At 42.5% G+C, this 21,510-nt stretch overlaps 2 protein-coding genes across 4 annotated transcripts in view; both read right to left on the reverse strand.

Moving 5' to 3' along the window:
• Nucleotides 1-21,510, reverse strand: part of OCLN (occludin) — a 74,963-nt gene that overhangs the window by 38,390 nt on the left and 15,063 nt on the right. For all 3 annotated transcript variants that reach the window (XM_053589239.1, XM_053589249.1, XM_053589260.1), the window contains exons 2-4: nt 18,941-19,059; nt 16,545-17,223; nt 10,915-11,076 (exon numbers count right to left, since the gene is read on the reverse strand). In XM_053589239.1, coding sequence (XP_053445214.1) covers nt 10,915-11,076; nt 16,545-17,223; nt 18,941-18,990 — 891 coding nt within the window. In that variant the 5' untranslated portion in view covers nt 18,991-19,059. The remainder of the gene's footprint in view (nt 1-10,914; nt 11,077-16,544; nt 17,224-18,940; nt 19,060-21,510) is intronic.
• Nucleotides 1,599-3,023, reverse strand: LOC128584225 (diphthine methyl ester synthase-like). Its single transcript, XM_053589286.1, has 2 exons — nt 2,745-3,023; nt 1,599-2,577 (listed from the first exon to the last, which is right to left on the reverse strand). The coding sequence occupies exons 1-2, from the start codon at nt 2,877-2,879 to the stop codon at nt 1,960-1,962; spliced, it is 753 nt and encodes a 250-aa protein (XP_053445261.1). The 5' UTR covers nt 2,880-3,023; the 3' UTR covers nt 1,599-1,959.

Consider the following 21,510-nt stretch of genomic DNA (forward strand, 5'->3'; position numbering starts at 1 on the left):
CGATTCTCTTGCCTCAGCCTCCCGAGTAGCTGGGACTACAGGCGCCCGCCACAACGCCCGGCTATTTTTTGGTTGCAGTTTGGCCGGGGCCGGGTTTGAACCCACCACCCTCGGCATATGGGGCCGGCGCCTTACCGACTGAGCCACAGGCGCCGCCCCAGTCACAAAATTTTTTAAGAATAAGACTCAACATTCAACTATTGGATTGTCAGAAAGTACAATGCTCAAAGCAGGAAAAGATGTTGAGAAACGGGCAATTGTATATACCATCAGTGTTACAGAAACCTACAGAGCCTTTAACATTTAATAGCAAGGCAACTTGGCAAAACCTAATATAACTTTAAATGTGCACACTCAATTACCAGTTCTAGAAACCTATCTTACACAAATATTAACAAGAGTACATAGAGACATGCATGAGAATGTTCCCTGCAGTGTTATCTGTAATAGCAAAAAAATGGAAGCAATTAAAATGTCCATAAATAGGAGAACAAATTATGGTATAGTCATACTATGCAATACCACACAGCTGCTAAAAGCAATTATGTAAATATCTGTTTTCTGACAGACTTGGAAAGATGTTCATAAAACAAAAAAGCAAACTGCAAACATTATGGACATGTTGATTCCATTTTTGGTTTAAAAATAACACCAAGTTATTAAAAATAATGTTTTAAAAATAATGTTATTTACTACATACGGGCTTTATCCTAAGTATATCACAAATATTAACCAGGCTGGAGTAGAATGGCAGCTTATACTGACTATACGCACAGATGGAGTCCAAGATAAATGGGGGGAAGGGGGACCATCCACAGTACATCAATAAGTATCTATTTTCAGAACAACTGAATTGAGGAGAATAGGAGACTTAAAATGTATGAAGTCATTAATTGTATAATTGTTAAAAACCTAGAAGGCTATGAAGCTATCTGTTAAAGAGTTATTAAGCGGTCACAGTGGGAAACTGAGGAAAAAGAGAGGAACAGTTTCACTTCTTTTGTTGCTTATTTTTCTATATTATTTGCATTTTGTTAAAATAAACCTGTGTTATTCTCATATCAAGAAATTCCTGCAGACCACCACAAACAAAATTTACTTTTTTTTTTTTAAATCAAAGTTATCTTTATTTCAAGTGATGCTTTATGCAAAAATAATTCAAGTAAGTATCAACTTGGTCTATACTTTAACTCAATCAGGTTTTACAGTGTTCCTTTTATGACTATGTTTAAACCACATATTCCTCTTTTTACTTCTTCCTTTAAGAAAAGTAAACTAAAACATCCTAGATGGTGACATATGTTTACTTCCATATGCCTTAAAAGCCTACCAGGTTTTCCCAATGATCATCATAAGAAAAATATAACTTTAATAGCTTAAAAACAGACATATAGATTATTTTAGTGGCTCTCAAAGCAACTCTCTAAATCAGGGGTACACAATAGAAATGTAATGCAAACTACAAGCATAATCTTAAGTTTATAGCAGTCGCATTAGCCAAAAAGTTTAAGAAAGGCAAAATTAATGTTAATAATACATCTTCTTTAATACAATTTTAGACACCTTGCAATTGAACTCTGGGAATAATTTAGCATTTATTCAAATAAAAATTATTAAAGAGATTGTTTTGCATGAAGTCTTTGATATCTGGTTTGTACTTAACAGTACATCTTAATTTGAGTATTAAATTTTCACTGGAAATATTTGATCTGTATTTAAATTTCATAAATACAGTTGTGAAAGTATTCTTATATATTGAGGTTGTTCCAAACATACTTAAAAGTTTTCTAATAATTAAATTGAGCATCAGTTTTAAAATAATTGAAATTAAATGAAAAAATCAGTTCCTCAGTCACATTAGTCCCGTTATGAGTGCTCATTGGTCCTATGTGGGTAGTGCTTACACTGGGCACTGCCTCTCTAAGCAAAAAAGGATTAGTACTGCGCGGCGCCTGTGGCTCAGTGAGTAGGGCACCGGCCCCATATGCCGAGGGTGGCGGGTTCGGACCCAGCCCCGGCCAAACTGCAACAGAAAAATAGCCGGGCGTTGTGGCGGGCGCCTGTAGTCCCAGCTGCTCGGGAGGCTGAGGCAAGAGAATCGCGTAAGCCCAAGTTAGAGGTTGCTGTGAGCCGTGTGATGCCACGGCACTCTACCCAAGGGCGGTACAGTGAGACTCTGTCTTTCATTAGATTTTCCAGAGACTGCTCCTTTACTTTGATGTCGAGTAAGCACAACGTGTGCGTGCCACTGTGTCTGTTTTTCTTCACTTTGTCCATGAAGCTTTCTGGTCTCCAAGTGTCTGTCCAAAAAACGATAGAAACCGTCTCTCCAAACCTATATAACTGTAAACCACAGCAGCCTACGGCATTCATTATGGAGGCACTGTGAATGACACGGTAAGGGATTCCCAGCTTTGTTGCCCTCAGAACAAGATCATTGTGTGTTGTGGCCCCAAATGGATCACCAACTACAAGGAAGGCAACATCACTGGTATCAGCATCCTTTAAAATATCGTCTGCTTCTTGTTCCACTTCTTCTCTATCAGCAAGGATCAACTTTCTTCCGTAAAACTCTTCCTGTAGTTACTGAGATCAGACTGTGTGTATCCTTAAGAACACAGACACAGTACAGTACAAAGGTGAAGAATGGCAAATCTCAATTCAGGGCTGCTCTGGTTCACCTCCTGGGGCTCTATCACTAGCTACCTGTATGACCATGAAAAAGTTTCTTAACTTTTCTGTGCCAAGGCTTCCTTGCCTACAGTCAGGACTGAGGTGTAGGCTTCCAGATACACTCGATTGCAGCGTCTTACAACTTCCAGGCCTTTGACTGTGATGTCCTTGGCATCTCCCAGGCCCAAGCCGATGAGGTAAAGCATTTCAAATTCCACGGGGGAAAGGAGACCGCCGAGAGAATTGTAGCTGGCCCCAGTCCTTCCCAAATGCGTATCTGCCACCTTCCCGCCCGCAAAAGCAGGTCCCCAAAATTTACTTTTTAAATACTCAAAAACTGAAAAAACCTAATAAGCAACGATAGAAGTTGGTTAAATACATCTGTTAGCAAAGCCATGTGGTAAACAATTTCATATATCACTTATGGTTGTATAAATTGGTACAACTCCTATGTAGGACAATTTCTCAGTATCTATCAACCTTACAGATACATATACCTTTAATACTACCCTGGAAAATCTATTCTATAAAAGTCTACATGCATAAACATATGCACAGCACATATGAAGGTTTTTTTTTAGTCATATCACAGTGATATTAAATAGCAAATGTATCTAGCAATAAGGGATTTGTTACATAAACCACACTATCCATCCATACCCCAGGCACCAAGATACAGTATAAAGTAAAAAGAGCAAGGTGCAAGCAGGATGGTATGATCAGTGGGCTAACTTTTAACAAAAAAAAAGGAAGTTTATTTCCTTTTTATCTTTTTGGGACACAAGAGTCTCACTTTGGTCACCCTTGGCATCATAGCTTACAGCAACTCCAAACTCTTGGGCTCAAGCAATTCTCTCGCCTCAGCCTCACATACAGCTGGGACTATAGGCGCCTGCCACAACGCCTGGCTATTTTTAGAGACGGGGTCTTGCTCTTGCTCAGGCTGGTCTTGAACTTGTGAGCTAAGGCAATCCACCTTCCTCACTCTCCCAGAGTGCTAGGATTACAGGGCCACTGTGCAGGGCCCTGGAAGCCTATTTTCAAAAAATAAAATAATGAAAAGACTCACAAAATCACACTAAGCTAAGAAAAGCATGCTCAGGGCAGCGCCTGGGACTCAGTGAGTAGGGCACTGGCCCCATATACTGAGGGTGGCGGGTTCAAACCCAGCCCCGGCCAAACTGCAACAACAACAAAAGTAACTGGGCATTTTGGCGGGCACCTGTAGTCCCAACTACCCAGGAGGCTGAGGCAAGAGAATCAGCTAAGCCCAAGAGCTGGAGGTTGCTGTTAGCTATGACGCCACAGCATTCTACCGAGGGCCAACAAAGTGAGACGAAAGAAAGAGAGAGAGAGAGAAAGAAAAGCATGCTCAGTAAGAAAGAATAGGAAAAGACACCTAGAAATGGGCAAATGGGAACACAGTGACAGCAAAGAGCCATTTTCTTTTCTTTTTGAAACAGAGTCTCACTATGTTGCCCTTGGTAGAGTGCTGTGTCGTCATAGCTCACAGCAACCTCAAACTCTTGGGCTCAAGCAGTTCTCTTACCTCAGCCTCCCAAGTAGCTGAGACTATAGGTGCCCGACATAACATCCGGCTAGTTTTTTGTTGAAGTTGTCATTGTTGTTTGGCAGGCCTGGGCCAGGTTTGAACCCGCCAGCCCCAGTGTACGCGGCCAGCACCCTAGCCACTGAGCTACTGGCTCTGAGCCAAAGAGCCATTTTCCTAAAAACCTTTTTTAACTTAGACCATGGACTTTTAAAAAAGGGAAATTAGCAAAGCTTTTACCTTACAAAAAAATACATAAATAAAAACATGATATTGGCTCAGCACCTCTAGCTCAGCAGCTAGGGTGCCAGCCACATACACCAGAACTGGCAGGTTCAAATCCAGCCTGGGCCTGCCAAACTATAATGATAACTACAACTGAAAGATAGCTGGTGTTGTGGTGGGTGCCTGTAGTCCCAACTACTCGAGAGGCTGAGGCAAGAGAATCGCCTAAGCCCAGGAGTTGGTGGTTGCTGTGAACTGTGTGACACCATGCGCTCTACTGAGGGCGATAAAGTTAGAGTGAGACTCTGTCGCTACAAAAAAAAAAAAAAAATAGGGCGGTGCCTGTGGCTCAGTGAGTAGAGCATATACTGACCCATATACTGAGGGTGGCAGGTTGGAACCCGGCCTGGCCAAACTGCAACAAAAAAATAGCCAGGCATTGTGGCAGGCACCTGTAGTCCCAGCTATTCAGGAGAGTGAGGCAAGAGAATCGCTTAAGCCCAAGAACTGGAGGTTGCTGTGAGCTGTGATGCCACAGCACTCTATTGAGGGCAACAAAAAAATTAAATAAATAAATAAAGGAAAGATTTTGCACTAGAGAATATGAGCATACTTCTGATTTAGAATAAGCAGTCGGAACGGAAAAAGGAAAAAAGGTCAAAGAAAATACTAAGTGGTAACTGAAGGTGATACAATTTTCTTCATTCAGTTGACCCTTCAACAACAGAGGTTTGAAATTTGAGGCTCCACTGATACCTATATAGGTCGCTGCAACCTCAAACTCCAGCAAGCAATCCTCCTGCATCAGGCCTCCAGAGTAGTTAGGAATACAGGTGCATGCCACCATGTTTGGCTAAATTTTTTTTACTTTTTGTAGACAAGGGTCTAGCTATATTGCCCAGACTGGTGTCAAGCTCCTGTGCTTTAAGTGATCCTTCTGTGTTTTTTTTGTTGTTGTTTTTTTTTTTGAGACAGAGTCTCAAGCTGTCACCCTTGGTAGAGTGCTGTGACATCACAGCTCACAGCAATCTCCAACTGCAGGGCTTACGCGATTCTCTTGCCTCAGACTCCCAAGTAGCTGGGACTACAGGCTGATCCTCCTGTCTTACCCTCCCAAAGTGCTGGGATTACAGTCATAAGCCCCTAATGCCTTGGTCTTCACCATATTCTCAACTTACAAACAGAAAATATTTAATTCAGAAAAAAACAAAAATTACATCTGGGGTTTGAAGGCATAACACAAAAGGTATGCAGGCTCAGCGCCTGTAACTCAGCAGCTAGGGCACTGGCCATATACACAGGAGCTGGCGGGTTCGAACCCAGCCCGGTCCGCCAAACAACAATGACAACTACAACCAAAAAATAGCTGGCATTGTGGCAGGCTCCTGTAGTTCCAGCTACTTGGGAGCCTGCAGCAAGAGAATTGCTTAAGCCCAAGAGTTTGAGGTTGCTGTGAGCTATGACGCTACAGCACTCTACTGAGGAGTAGTGAGATCTGTCTCAAAAAAAAAGTATGCAAATTTAAAGAACTTTAAAGCATTTAAAATACAACAACATTGGTACACACCTAATTGAGAGATTATAAAGGACTGGGTTAACAATCAAACCATGTGCAAATACGGCCTATTTCACAAAGAACAAGATACCCAGAAAGGGGATGGGGGCTAAAAATGCCTAGGAAGGCAGAGAAACCTCAGCGTTGGGGAAACAGGGAGAGGAAATTAGAAATCTGCAAATTTTCTTATAGATTAACATGATCAGACTAAAACCTGTTTAAAGCTCCGAAGGTTGGGTGGCACCTGTGGCTCAAAGGAGTAAGGCACCAGCCCCATATGCCTGAGGTGGTGGGTTCAAACCCAGCCCTGGCCAAAAACTGCAAAAAAAAAAAAAAAAAGCTCCGAAGGTTTAGCTTTTGACACACCTCTGCTCTGGGGAGCTGTACTCCTAAAGACACTAAAAATCCAAGAAAGGAAGTAAGACTTAATACAGTTATAAATTTCTAGACCTACCCCAATTCGTAGGGAGAGAGTAAACTAATATTGAGTACCTAAGTAACTGCTGCTTTCATATGTTTTTCTTTTCCCCCCTCAACTAACAATTATTAGCTACACAGGAGTAGTAGCTTGTCTTACTTAGCTCTTCAATCAGAAGAACCCAAATTTTAATCCCCACTTGTAGCCCAAGTAGTTAATTCTAGATTCTCCTCCATTATTTTAAATGGAGATTTTGATGGTATTGATTCCCAACAACCAAAAGGGAGAGAAACTGCTAATCATTCCCCTGTCAGGCACGTCAGAGGCAGAACCACACAATTCCACCACTGCTGCCACATTGTCAGCAGGAAACCAATTTAAGCAGAAAGTCAAGGTGCAGAGCAACAAGGGTAATTAATAGGCTGCATCTGGTTGTTTCAGTCAATGGAAGAAAAAAGAATAATACGGTATTCAGTTCAGCAGCGTGAACTTGGGCAGGTAAGGGCTGAATAGAAGGAAAAGGAAAAATACCTGTAGCTAAAACTACCTCCAAATAACTTATTTCCAAGAGTTTCTTGGGCATTTCAGCTGGGGAAACTTAAGGGGGGGAAGAAATGAGGGATTTCCATGTGGTTAATTATCACAAAAGACATTAATTTGGTCAAAATCATACCTCTGCTATTTAACAGCTGAGTCTTTATGTTTCATTCAGTGACAACATTTATAACTAGAGAGAAACAATGAAACAACCCATTGGCTATCAAATTTCCAGAATTTGGGGAGGAAGTTTTATAAAAATGCCTTTTTTTTTGAAAGGTAAGTTATCCTTTCAGCTTAACCATCATCGTCACCACCACAAATTACTAAGGAAGGCTGTGTTTTGACTAATTATCAAAAGCAACTAGAACTGATTAAACCTTTGTGACAGTAGAATCAGATGACAGGCCAAAGTTCACGGAGACTCTACTATTACTGGCACCGGTCTCCCTTGAGTTGTGCTTGTTCTTTTTAAGGCCTCTTGAAACCTTAAGTAAACATACCTAACAGCCAGTGAAAACTGACACACCCAGAAACTCTCAGCGAAACATTTACTTCATAGTTCACAACAGACTGTCCTATTCCATCTACAGGTGGCCTTGCCTGGAGGTAAAGGTCGAAGGAAAAACACTTCTTAACACCTTTGAGCCTTCTAGGGGGAGGAACAGAACCAGGTCTTCACGCAGAGGGTAGTAACTTCAGATCTTTCATCTCAGGGGCAAATACATGCACCACACTCGTCCTGGTATTCGAAGATGGCTTCATTTTTGCTCCTTAATTTACGGGCCCAGGCGAGTGGATTGCTTGAGTTTAGGAGTTCCAGATCAGCCCAAGCAAGAGTGTGACCCCCGTCTCTACTAAAAATAGAAAAACTAGCCAGGCGTAAAAGGCAGACACCTATAGTCCCAGCTACCCATGAGGCTGAAGCAAGAGGATTGCTTAAGCCCAGGAGTTTGAAGTTGCTGTGAGCTATGATGACACCATGGCATTCTACCCAGGGCAAGAGAATGAGAGTCTGTCACATTAAAAAAAAAAAAAAAAAATTCATCTGTTTCTAGATTTCCTTTAAAAATCAATCTTACACAATGCTAGAGCTAAAGGAGCCTTCAATGCATCATCTTTACCCCAGATCTGACCAGCTGCACCCATCCATAGCCCTATTAAATTCCACTTACAAAATAGGCCAAGACAATCCTCCCCTGAACCAGGGGCCAGTATTCTCAACAAAGCTTCCTGAACGGAAATCAATCTGGTCAAAGAAAAACTGTGATGGCAGCTTCTGAGGCGGCTTCTAAGAGTGTCCTAATAGGATTTCTAAGAAACGAAGTCTCACTCCAAACATCTCTATGGTCAGTTTAGCTACATTCATTTGGAAGATGTTAATATTTTGGGAACAAGGAGATTCCAGGCTTTCAGCAAACCTCACCATATGTGAAGCCTGGTAACATCAATAGCATAAGGGGATAAAAGGAAATTTCTCTAATCTCTCTTTGCCTCACTAAAGTATTTCATGGATAAGTTTTTTTTTTTTTTTTTTGAGACAGGGCCTCAAGATATTGCCCTAGGTATAGTGCTGTGGCATCACAGCTCACAGCAACCTCAAACTCCTGGGCTTAAGTGATTCTCTTGCCTCAGCCTCCCAAGTAGCTGGGTCTACGGGGACCCGCCACAATGCCCGGGTATTTTTTGGTTGTAGTTGTTGTTTGGCAGGCCCAGGCTGGATTCTAACCTGCCAGCTCTGGTGTATATGGCTGGTGCCTTAGCCACTTGAGCTACAGACGCCACCAAGTTTTTTTTATTTTTTTTATTTATTTTTTTGTCACTCTGTCACCTGGGTAGAGTGCTATGGTGTCATACTTCACAGCAACCTCAAACTCTTGGGCTCCAGTAATCCTTTTGCCTCAGCCTTCCAAGTGGTTGTGGTTGGGACTACAGCCACCTGCCATTATGTGCGGCTAGTTTTTTTTATTTTTGGTAGAGATGGGGTCTCCTGAGCACAAGCAACTGTCTAGGCCTCCCAAAGTACTAAGATTACAGGCATGAGCTACCACACCCAGCCTCACAGGTAAATGTTAACACAAAATTAGTCACTGTGGCCCGCCATCCTCTTATCTATGTTTAAAGAGCGTGCCATCTGCTACCATTCCAATAATGCCCTTGCCTATCTCAACCCCAAACCGCAGCCTAGGCAATAGTGTTTCCTCCAAAACGAGAAGCAGAAACATAAGATGCTAGAGGGAAGGTGGTTTCTTTGAAAAGGTCAAGTCTTTCTGCATGATAGTTCCTAGACACCACCAGTTCTTTTCAGAACCTAGATCCACTCCTTGAAAATGGAAACCTAGGGGTCTGCGCATGTAGCTCAGCAGCCAGGGCGCCAGCTACATACACTGGAGCTGGCGGGTTCGAACCCAGCCAGGGCCAGCTAAACAACGATAACTACAACCAAAAAATAGCCGGGCTCTGTGGCAGGTGCCTATAGTCCCAGCTTCTTGGGAGGCTGAGGGAAGAGAATTGCTTAAGCCTAAGAGTTGGAAGTTGCTGTGAGCTCTGACGCCATGCCACGGCACTCTACCGAGGGTGACATAATGAGACTGTCTCAAAAAAAAAAAAAAAAAAAAAAAAGAAAGAAAAGAAAAGAAAATGGAAACCTGGGCTACACACCCATAGCATAGTGGTTATGGTGCCGGCCACACATACCGAGGCTGGCGGGTCTGAACTGGGCACTGGACTGCTAAACAACGACAACTAAACCAAAAAATAGCCAGATGTTTTGGCAATTGAGTATAGTCCCAGCTACTTGGAAGGCTATGAGATGAGTTCCAGCAGCCTCATGGGTGCGAGCTGCCTCATCACCCCCATAAGATGGATCTCGCCTGCCACCGACGTGCACCAGGGGGCTGTGTAGGATAAAATATGAAAGGACAAAAAGATGAGACTACCATAATTCTGAAATGATGACAGGCACCATTACTCTTAGATCGGTCTGGATCGAGTCAGAACAGGACAAGATAAGAACGAATGTGCCAAGTACTGTCCTGATGAGAGTTAACAAGCTAAGTGCTGTGACAAATTGTTTTACCTATCCGTTACTTGCTAGATCTGCATTATGTTACCTTATTGTTATCTAACTGCCTTTTATGTTACCTATTGACTAAACCACTAAATTGCAAGGTTCACTTCTGTAAAAGGGTCATTGTAACCCCGTGCTCACTTTTTGCTTCTTTTGCCAATTTCGTTTCCAATTGCTAACTTTCAGCCCACCTGTTTGGCCCTTTGCCAACTTTCAGACTAGAAAAACCCCAACTTCAGACTCCTCAATGCTCTCTCATTTAGTCTGCTTTAGACTTTGCTGAGACAGCCCCGCGGTTAACAGAAGACTCCTTTTTGAAATTCTAATTTAAGTCGGTGGTCCTTATCTCGCCCCATAACAGCTGAGGCAAGAGAATTGCTTAAGCCCAAATTTTAGGTTGCTGTAAGCTGTGACACCATGGCACTCTACTAAGGGTGACATAGTGAGATCCTGTCTCAAAAAAAAAAAAGAAAAGAAAAAAATGGAAACCTGACTTTTACTTTGTTATAAAATACCACCCAGCTATCCCACCCTCTTAAAATTCTGAGTATAGGCACTCCTGGAGTTAAATGTCCAACTGACATACAAATTCACACTTAGGAGAAGAAGCTATTACAGGTAATAAGTAAATGTAACTGTTCCAACTTACATACAAATTCAACTTAAGAACAAACCTACAGAACCTATCTCATTCATAACACAGAGGCTGCCTATAAAAACCAAAGCAATAATGGCTGCAACATAAACAGACAATAATTCTTTTTTTCACCCCATGGCCTTTCTCTAGCAGACACAAACAAGTAATTCCAAGAAGAAAGTTTTAAAAAGCACTAAACATTTAGAGACAAAAAACTGAAAGGTTTTTTTTTTTTTTTTTTAATACTTACCCACTCCTCAACATTGGGGGGCTGCTCATCATAAACGTGTTCCTTGTCCCATAAAATATTTGACTTGTCATACCGGTCCATCTTTCTTCGGGTTTTCACGGCAAAGAAAATTATTAAAGCAAAAGCCACAATAACCAAGAACCCCAGGACAATGGCAATGGCCTAAAAACGGATTACAGATAGTGGCAGAATTAGAATTTAGTTGCTTAATCACAACCCACCCTCCACAAATTACTAAAATACTTATTTAAGGCCCTACTCTCAGGGCCCAGGACGCCAGGTTGCCAGCCCCGGCCTACAAAACTGTCTAGACGTGGACCTGCACTGTGCTACCTTGCTTGGGCTCAACTCCCCTTAGGTGCCTGAGGGCTAGTGGTCTTAACAAAAGGGGGAGAGAGAGAGAGGGAAACAATCTTTGAGGGAGAGAAACAGTCTTAGTAGGAGAGCGAATCTTAGCAGTCTTCGGGTGGCGCCTGTGGCTCAAGGAGTAGGGTGCCGGTCCCATATGCCTGAGGTGGCGGGTTCAAACCCATCCCCGGCCAAAAAAAAAACACACACACACAAAAAAAGCGAATCTTAGCAGTCTTCGTAGAATGGTGCCAAGCAGATAACCTCCGAACAGGAGGAGCGGAAGAGTCAGAGTGAGTCCATGAAAGAATGAACCCAACTAACCCTTCCTGCAGCTACTTATAGACATGATCCCACGGAGACTGCCAAGCACTCATGTTCATGCTCTCGAGCTCTCATGTTAAGGAGAATCCCTTCCCCATGTCCTTATCACCCAAGTGTTATATTACTGAGATGTTGTATCACAGGTGTTTCTTATAGTTACAGCCTCCAACTCCTGGGCTTAAGCGATTCTCTTGTCTCAGCCTCCCAAGTAGCTGGGACTACAGGCGCCCGCCACAGGCCCGGCTATTTTTTGGTTACAGTTTGGCCGGGGCCGGGTTTGAACCCGTCACCCTCGGTATATGGGGCCGGCGCCTTACCGACGGAGCCACAGGCACTGCCCTAACATGAGTGCTTTTTTTTTTTTTTTTTGAGACAGAGCATCAAGCTGTTGTCCTGTGTAGAGTGCAGTGCATCACAGCTCACAGCAACCTCCAGGCTCACACTTATAAATCTTGTTCATAATACATACTTAGCAAATCATTTTATGCTGAATGTGGATTTCTGTCCACAGATATCTGTCTTATCATAAATGATGAAACATGGATATAACCAAGCTAAACAGGAGCAATTGGACTAACAATTCATTCGGTCTGACAGGTTTCTTTGTTTTAGGAGTCATCTGTACTTACTAGGAAGGTCTCTGTAACAAGGAAACTTCCTACTCTTGACAGTTCTTCCAGCATCTAATAGGTATATTAGCGATACACCAGCCTAGGAGGCACTTGAACTTGAGGCAGGTGGCAGGCCTCTGCCCCGTCTGCTAACGAGTATAAGGAAGCTCTCCTTCCAGCTATCTGACATGGACATTCTTTTTCATCGAATACAGGTTTCAAGTAATCAGAGGACTAAGAAATAGGGGAGTGGTCCAATAGGTATAACAACTCTCAGTTTATTGGGTGGGGAATAGTCTGAATGGTAACAAAAATTCTAAAAATCTACATCTCCAGGGAAAACTTTCAGTCTTCAGAAAAATGGTAGACAGTTATCAAAGGTCTAACCGAGCAAAAATGATTCATTAAGTTAAAAGAATGGAAATTCCTGGCTTGGAGCCTGTAGCTCAAGCGGCTAAGGAGCCAGCCACATATACCAGAGCTGGCGGGTTCAAATCCAGCCTGGGCCCACCAAACAACAACAACAACTACAACCAAAAAATAGCCAGGCTTTGTGGTGGGTGCCTGTAGTCCCAGCTACTCAGGAGGCTGAGGCAAGAGAATCACTTAAGCTCAAGAATTGGAGGTTGCTGTGAGCTGTGATGCCACAGCACTCTACCCAGGGTGACAGTTGAGGCTCTGTCTCAAAAAAAAAAAAAAGCCAGAATGGAAATTCCTGAGTCAATGTAAGAAGAAAAAAAAAAAAAGATTAGTATAACTCAGAAATGTTTCAGCTGTTAAAATAATTAGGATGACTCATGGTTACTAAAGGTTTCTCAACCTCACCTACACATCTGTATAACTTTTAAAAATACTGACTTACTACTCTAAAAATTATTTACAAAAAGTTAAAGACCTACATAAATTGAGAGACAGCCTATGTTCATGGGTTAGAAGACATACAATATACATACTATAAAGATGACAATATACCCACAATTGACCTACAAATTCAATATAACCATGAAAAGTCCTACCTGGATGGGTGGCACTTGTGGCTCAAAGGAGTAGGGTGCCAGCCCCATATGCCAGAGGTGCTGGGTTCAAACCCAGCCCCGGCCAAAAACTGCAACAAAAAAAAAAAAAAAAAGAAAGAAAAAAAGTCCTACCTGGCTTTTTTTGTAAAAACTGAGAAGCTGATCCCAAAATTCATGTGAAAATTCAAGAAACCCAGAATCTAGCCAAAATAGTTTTGTTTTGTTTTTTTTGAGACAGAGTCTTACTTTAACACCCTCAGTAGAGTGCTGTAGCATCACAGCTCACAGCAACCTCCAACTCCTGGGCTTAGGTGATTCTCTTGCCTCAGCCTCCCAAGTAGCTGAGACTTATAGGTGCCCACCACAACGCCCGGCTATTTTTTTTTTTTTTTTTTGGTTGTATTTGTCATTGTTGTTTGACAGGCCCAGGCTGGATTCAAACCTGCCGCTCTGGTGTATGTGGCTGGCGCCTTAGCCGCTTGAGCTATAGGCGCTGAGCCCTGGCTATTTTTTGTTGCAGTTTGGCTGGGGCAGGGTTTTCGAACCCGCCACCCTTGGTATATGAGGCTGGCGCCTTACCCACTGAGCCACAGGCACCGCCCACAGTCAAAATAGTTTTGAAGAACAAAGTTGGAGAACTCCCACTCTACTATTTCAAAACTTACTACAGAGTTATAGTAATAATGACAGTGTGATACTAGCATACAATTGAAATATAGGCCAGGCACGATGGCTGGCACCTGTAATCCCAGCCCTCTGGGAAGCCGAGACAGGTGAATTGCTTGGGCTCAGGAGCTCAAGATCAGCCTGAGCAAGAGTGAGACCCCAACTCTACTAAAAATAGAAAAAACTAGCTAGGCATTGTGGCAGTCATCTGTAGTCCCTGCTACAAGTGAGGGTGAGGCAAGAGGATCACTTGAGCCCAAGACTTTGAGGTTGCTGTGAACTATAGTAACACCACAGCAGTATACCCAGGGTGACAGAATTAGAATTTGTCTTTAAAAAAAAAAAAAAAAAGAGAGAACAGACAACTGCATATTCATATGGGCTCCTCCTCCTCACACCATACCCAAAATTAACTCAAAATGGATCATGGACCTAACTATAAGAGCTAATATTATAAAATTCTTAGCAAACATGTATCTCTGTGACCTTGAATTAGGCAGAGCATTCTTAGATATGACACTAAACCAAGCAACAAAAGAAAAATTAAATAAATTGGATGTCAATAAAACTAAAAACTTTTGTGCAAAGGACACCATCAAGAAAGTGAACCAGGCACAGTGGCTCATGCTGGTGCACTCTGGGAGGTCCAGATGGAAGGATCACTCATGAGTTTGAGACCAGTGTGACCAAGAATGAGACCCCATCTCTCCTAAAAATAAACTAGCTGGGCATTGTGGCATGTGCCTGTAGTCCCAGATACTTTTAAGACTAAGGCGGGATAACTGCTTGAACCCAGGAGTTTGAGACTGTTATAAACTAGGCTGAAAAAAGTGAAATGATAGAAAAAAGTTAGCTGGGCATAGTAGCATGTGCTTGTGGTCCCAGCTACTTAGAAAAGCTGAGGCAAGAGGATGAGTGGGGGAAGGGAGGGAAGGAGAGGGAAGAGGAGAAGAGGGGAGCGGAGAGGAGGGAGAAAGAAAGAAATCAAAAAGAGAATGAGAAAATAAGAAAAAAAATTGTAAATTATATATTTGATTAAGGGACTTGTATCTAGATATATAAAGAATTCTGGGTGGCGCCTGTGGCTCACGCAGTAGGGTGACGGCCCCATATACCCAGGATGGCCAGTTCAAACCTGGCCCCGGCCAAACTGCAACAATAAATAAATAAATAAATAAACTATAAAAAAATAATAATAATAATAAAAAGAATTCTTATAATTCAGTAAGAAAAGAGCCCAATTGAAAAACAGGTTTGGGTGGCGCCTATGGCTCAGTCGGTAAGGCGCCGGCCCCATATACCGAGGGTGACGGGTTCAAACCCGGCCCCGGCTGAACTGCAACCGAAAAATAGCTGGGCGTTGTGGCGGGCGCCTGTAGTCCCAGCTACTCGGGAGGCTGAGGCAAGAGAATCGCTTAAGCCCAGGAGTTGGAGGTTGCTGTGAGCTGTGTGAGGCCACGGCACTCTACCGAGGGCCATAAGTGAGACTCTGTCTCTACAAAAAAAAAAAGAAAAATAGGTTAAGGAGGGTTTTTTTTTTTTTTTTTTTGAGCTACAGGCGCCGCCGGTTAAGGAGGTTTTGAGGCCGGTCACAATGGCTCACACCTGTGCACTCTGGGAGGCCAAGGCAGGTAGACTGCCTAAGCTCAGGAGTTATCAGCCTAAGCAAGAGAGAGACCCTCCCTCTTTACTAAAAATAGAAAAAATTAGCCAGGCATTGTGGTGGGCACCTGTAATCTCAGCGACTTGGGAAGCTGAGGCAGAAGGATTACTTGAACCCAGGAGTTTGAGATTGCTGTGAGCTAGGCTGACACCATGGCACTCTAGCCTGGGGTAGCAGAGTGAGATTCTGTCCCAAAAAAAAAAAAAAGCCAATGTGGAAACAGACCAAATAATCATCAACTAATGGAAAAACAAACAGGAATGAAGGGATAGTCACATGCTATAACATGGGTAAACCCGGGTGGCACCTGTGGCTCAGTCGGTAGGGCGCCGGCCCCATATACCGAGGGTGGCGGGTTCAAACCCGGCCCCGGCCAAAGTGCAACAAAAAAATAGCCGGGCGTTGTGGTGGGCGCCTGTAGTCCCAGCTACTCGGGAGGCTGAGGCAAGAGAATCACTTAAGCCCAGGAGTTGGAGGTTGCTGTGAGCTGTGTGAGGCCACGGCACTCTACCGAGGGCCATAAAGTGAGACTCTGTCTCTACAAAAAAAAAAAAAAAAACATGGGTAAACCCTGAAACCATCATGCTACGAGAAAGAAGCCAATTACAAAAGACCACACATGACTCAAACAAAAGACCCTGTGTGATTCCATTTATATGAAATACCCGGAGAATGAATAAATACATAAAGGTAAGATTAGTGGTTGACTAGGGATCGGGAGAGTAAGGGAAATAGGGACTGACTACTAATGAGTATAGGTTTCTTTTTAGAATAATGAAAATGTTCTAAAATTGATGGTGCTGATAAATGCACAGTTCTGAGAATATACTAACAACCACTGAACTGTTCCAAACTGTTCTCTTCCAAATTCTGATTTAGTTAGAAGTGGGGCGTTTGGCATCAATATTTTTAAGACTTTCCCAGAGTGATTCTATTACACATCCTGAGTTGAAAGCCTCTGATCTAAGAAGAGGGAGAAGAAAACCAAAATAGCACTCATACCTCCTGGGGATCCACCACACAGAAGTGATACAAATACTGATCCACGTAGACGCCAGTAGTTACAGGTGTATAAAACTGGTTGCAGAGGGCATATATCTGTGAACCATATATAGACCCAGAAGACTGGGCAGTTGGGTTGACCCCCATTATATAGACAATTGTGGAAATGAACATCATGATGACCAGGATGGCACTCACTATTATCACCATCAAGTAATATCTTCTTGTTCTAGACATTTCAGATCGTATAACACTGGTAACAAATATCACCAATGTGGCAATGAAGCAAAAGGCAGCCATGGCCAACAGGAAGCCCTTGGCTGCTCTTGGATCTGTATAGCCTCCGTAGCCATAACCGTAGCCATAGCCGTAGCCATAGCCACTTCCGTAGCCACCAAAGCCACTTCCTCCATAAGGGTAGCCTATACCACCTCCTAACAAGCCAGTTCCATAGCCTCTGTCCCAGGCAAGTGTGGAGGCAACACAGGCAAAGATGGCAATGCACATCACGATAATGAGCATAGACAGAATCCGAATCACTCCAGGAGGGGAGGTCCACTTGTAGAAATGAAGAATTTCGTCTTCTGGGTAAAAAGAATATGCTGGCTGAGAAAGCATTGGTCGAACATGCATCTCTCCACTGTACATATCATTGCTTGGTGCATAATGATTCGGTTTGCTGAAATGCACACAAAAACAATTTCGAGTTAGCACTGTTGGGTGGCAAGTAGAGAGAACATGTAAAGTACTTGGAATAATTTAAACAAATGTTGGTAAATGAAACTACTATTGCTGCCCTACTGAACAGTGAAGGTATCACCTGAAGGGCATGTTAAAACATTGATTACTGGCCATCAGCCACACAGCTGCTGCCTCTGCAGGTCTGGGGTAGGACAAGTTTCCAGGTGCTGATGCTGCTGGTCCAGAAAACATACACTAAGAACAACTGCTCTAGTATACTATGGAGCAAAGGTTCTCAAAATTTGCTCTGTGTTAGAATCACGACAGCAGTCCCCACCCTTTGAGTACAAGGAACTGGTTTAATGGAAGACAATTTTTCCATAGACAAAGAGAAAGAGGGATGAGGGTGGGGATGGTTTCAGGATGATTCAAGTGCATTACATCTCCACCTAAGATAATCAGGCATCAGGTTCTCATAAGGAGTGTATGAGATCAACACTCCTTATGAGATCTAGGGATCAACCTAGATCCGTCCCATCCTCACAGTAGGATTTCTACCTATGAGAATCTAATACCACCATTTTTCTGACAGGAAGCAGAGTTCAGGCAGTGATGTGAGCAATGGGGAGCAGCTGTAAATATAGATGAAGCTTCCATCACAGTTACCCAAGCATTCAAGCTACAAACTACTTTAAAGGAAGAAATCCCCAATGTTTGGGGATTTAAGAATTTAAATTTAGAATTTAAGAATTTGCTGGTAAGTTCCTAAATGACCAAGAATCCCAAGAACTCTCAACTTTGCTTCCTTTATACAATGGTAGGAATCACTCTTTTTTGTTTGTTTCTTTTGCAGTTTTTGGCCAGGGTTGGGTTTGAACCCACCACCTCCTGTATATGGGGCTGACGCCCTACTCCTTTGAGCCACAGATGCCACCCAGGAATCATTCTTAAAACTGACAAAGTGGAGGGTGGCGCCTGTGGCTCAAAAGAGTAGGGCGCTGGCACCATATACTGGAGGTGGTAGGTTCAAACCCGGCCCTGGCCCAAAACTGCAAAACAAACAAAGAAAAAAAACTGACAAAGTGGAAACATTATGCTAAGTAAAAGAAGCCAGTTATAAAAGGCTACATATTACATGATTCCATTTATATGAAACATACAGAATAGAGATAGAAAGGGGAGCCTTGGGCTAGAGGAACTGGGAAGTGACGCTGATGGGTGATGAAAATGCTCAGAAATTAACTGCAGTGATAGTTGTACAACTCTGTGAATATACTGAAAACCACTGAATGGTCCACTCTAAGTGGATAAACTGCAGGGTATGTGGATTATATCTAAATAGAGCTGTTATTTTTTTTAATTGACAATATGTCGCTAATAGCCATCTAAATAAGGATGCTTCATATCATTTGTTAAGAACAAAAGGAATATACACATAAAATATACACATAAATACAAACCCAGGCAATCTCTTAAAGCAAACAGCAGTTGTTTCTACAAAGAAAAACTGCCCTCCTGGAAGTTAAAGAGTAAAAAGGAAATTCACTTTTCACTGCATACCAATTAGCATAAATTAAGTTTACAAGTACACACACTGTTTTATTTTTAAAAGCAAATAAACAATAGATGGAAAGTTCCTACCGTATATATTCTTTTGTTTGTTTACATGTAACAGACTTTAAAGAAAGAAAATAGCTGAAGAATTATTTACTTACAATTCATCAGGTCTATAGGGAGGTGGACTTTCAAAAGGCCTCGATGACATGGCTGATGTCAATGGTCACACCTGATCTTCAGGATAAGCAATGCCAAGCAGCTCCTGATATAAGCCAATCTATGCAACAGATGTAGGGTAATAGCATCACTACTGAGCTCAGTGTTTCTTCACATCACTAATGATACCAATCTCCAAGTAACCCCTCACTCCATAGGCTTTCCCTTATTCCTTGCATTACCGTTTTTACATATTGGACCATTAATTCCTTGAGCACAAAAAATAAGTAAACACAAGAATTATTCAGCCTGGTATTCCTCATAGCACCTGCCATCAAGTCCTGCATACGAGTATTCTTTTAACTTGAAATTCTAAGTTACAGTAATGATAACTTCACAAATTGCCATTTAGCACAGGTATATTTTAAATGTCACTTCAAAGAACAAAGATGTGTAAAGAAAATATATTATTTTACGTTACTTTTGAAAGCTGTATGTAAAATAAGAATGCATATTAAAATGCACATACAGATGTCTCTAGAAACATATCAGGCCCCTCAGCATTAACTGACACAATCTAACTGGTTAAGAAGTATGCCTCTCCCCTCTTGGATAACTGTGGTAATTCTTAAAAAAAAAAAAAAAAAGCCTACAGACATATGAAAAAATGCTCATCAGCCTTAATCATCAGAGAAATGCAAATCAAAACTACTTTGAGATATCAACTAACGCCAGTAAAATTAGCCCACATCACAAAATCCTAAAACCAGAGATGTTGGAGTGGATGTGGAGAAAAGGGAACACTTCTGCACTGCTGATGAGAATGCACACTAACATGTTCCTTTTGGAAAGATGTTTGGAGAACACTTGGTGATCTAAAAATAGACCTGCCATTTGATCCTACAATTCCTCTACTAGGTATATACCAAGAAGACCAAAAATCATATTATAACAAAGATATTTGGACCAGAATGTATATTGCAGCCCAATTCATAATTGCTAAGTCATGGAAAAAGCCCAAGTGCCCAATGACCCATGGATTAATAAATTGTGGTATAGGGCGGCGCCTGCGACTCAGTCGGTAAGGCGCTGGCCCCAAATACGGAGGGTGGCGGGTTCAAACCCGGCCCTGGCTGAACTGCAAACCAAAAAATAGCTGGGCGTTGTGGTGGGCGCCTGTAGTCCCAACTACTCAGGAGGCTGAGGCAAGAGAATCGCTTCAGCCCAGGAGTTGGAGGTTGCTGTGAGCTGTGTGATGCCATGGCACTCTACCGAGGGCCATAAAGTGAGACTCTGTCTCTACAAAAAAAAATAAATAAAATAAATTGTGGTATATGTACACCATGGAATATTATGCAGCCTTAAAAAAAGATGGAGAAGGCGGCGCCTGTGGCTCAGTCAGTAAGGCGCTGGCCCCATATACCGAGGGTGACGGGTTCAAACCCGGCCCTGGGCAAACTGCACCCAAAAAATAGCCGGGCCTTGTGGCGGGCACCTGTAGTCCCAGCTACTCGGGAGGCTGAGGCAAAAGAATGGCTTAAGCCCTGGAGTTGGAGGTTGCTGTGAGCTGTGTAGGCCACGGCACTCTACCGAGGGCCATAAAGTGAAACTCTTGTCTCTACAAAAAAAAAAAAAAAAGATGGAGACTTTACCTCTTTTACGTTTACATGGATGGAGCCAGAACATATTCTTCTTAGCAAAGTATCTCAAGAATGGAAGAAAACATATCCAATGTACTCAGCCTTACTATGAAACAAATGTATAGCTTGCATATGAAAGCTATAACCCAATTACAGCCCAAGAATACGGGAAAGGGAGCGGAGGGGAAGGGGGAGGATGGGTGGAGAGAGGGTAATGGGTGGGATTACATCTATGGTGCATCTTACAAGGGTACGTGTGAAACTTACTAAATGTAGAACATAAATGTCTTAACACAATAACTAAGAAAATGCTGTGAAGGCTATGTTAACCAGTTTGAAGAAAATATTTCAAATTGTATATAAAACCAGCACATTATACCCCACGATTGCATTAATGTACACAGCTATGATTTAATTAAAAAAAAGAAAGAAAGGGCGGCGCCTGTGGCTCAGTCGGTGGGGCGCCGGCCCCATATACCGAGGGTGACGGGTTCGGGCCCGGCCCTCGCCAAACTGCAACCAAAAAAAATAGCCAGGCGTTGTGGCGGGCGCCTGTAGTCCCAGCTACTCGGGAGGCTGAGGCAAGAGAATCGTTTAAGTCCAGCAGTTGGAGGTTGCTGTGAGCTGTGTGAGGCCACAGCACTCTACCGAGGGCCATAAAGTGAGACTGTCTCTACCAAAAAAAAAAAAGAAAGAAAGAAAAGAAGTATGTCTCTATTATTATAAATGACTGCAAATATATCTATGACTGATAGGATTCCAGATACCTTCCCCTTATCCAAATCTTCAAAAGTGAGCACACTTTTTACCAAAGGTGAAAACCATTGAACACACATTGTATTAATGAATCCTTGTCTAAGGGAAAAGAAGAATGAGTTTCTTCTAAAATTCCTCAGGGCAAGCCCTAAACAACTGAAAAGGAATTTCAGCCA

Source organism: Nycticebus coucang, chromosome 1, assembly GCF_027406575.1.
Source record: "Nycticebus coucang isolate mNycCou1 chromosome 1, mNycCou1.pri, whole genome shotgun sequence".
In the NCBI taxonomy this organism is placed as follows: domain Eukaryota; kingdom Metazoa; phylum Chordata; class Mammalia; order Primates; family Lorisidae; genus Nycticebus; species Nycticebus coucang.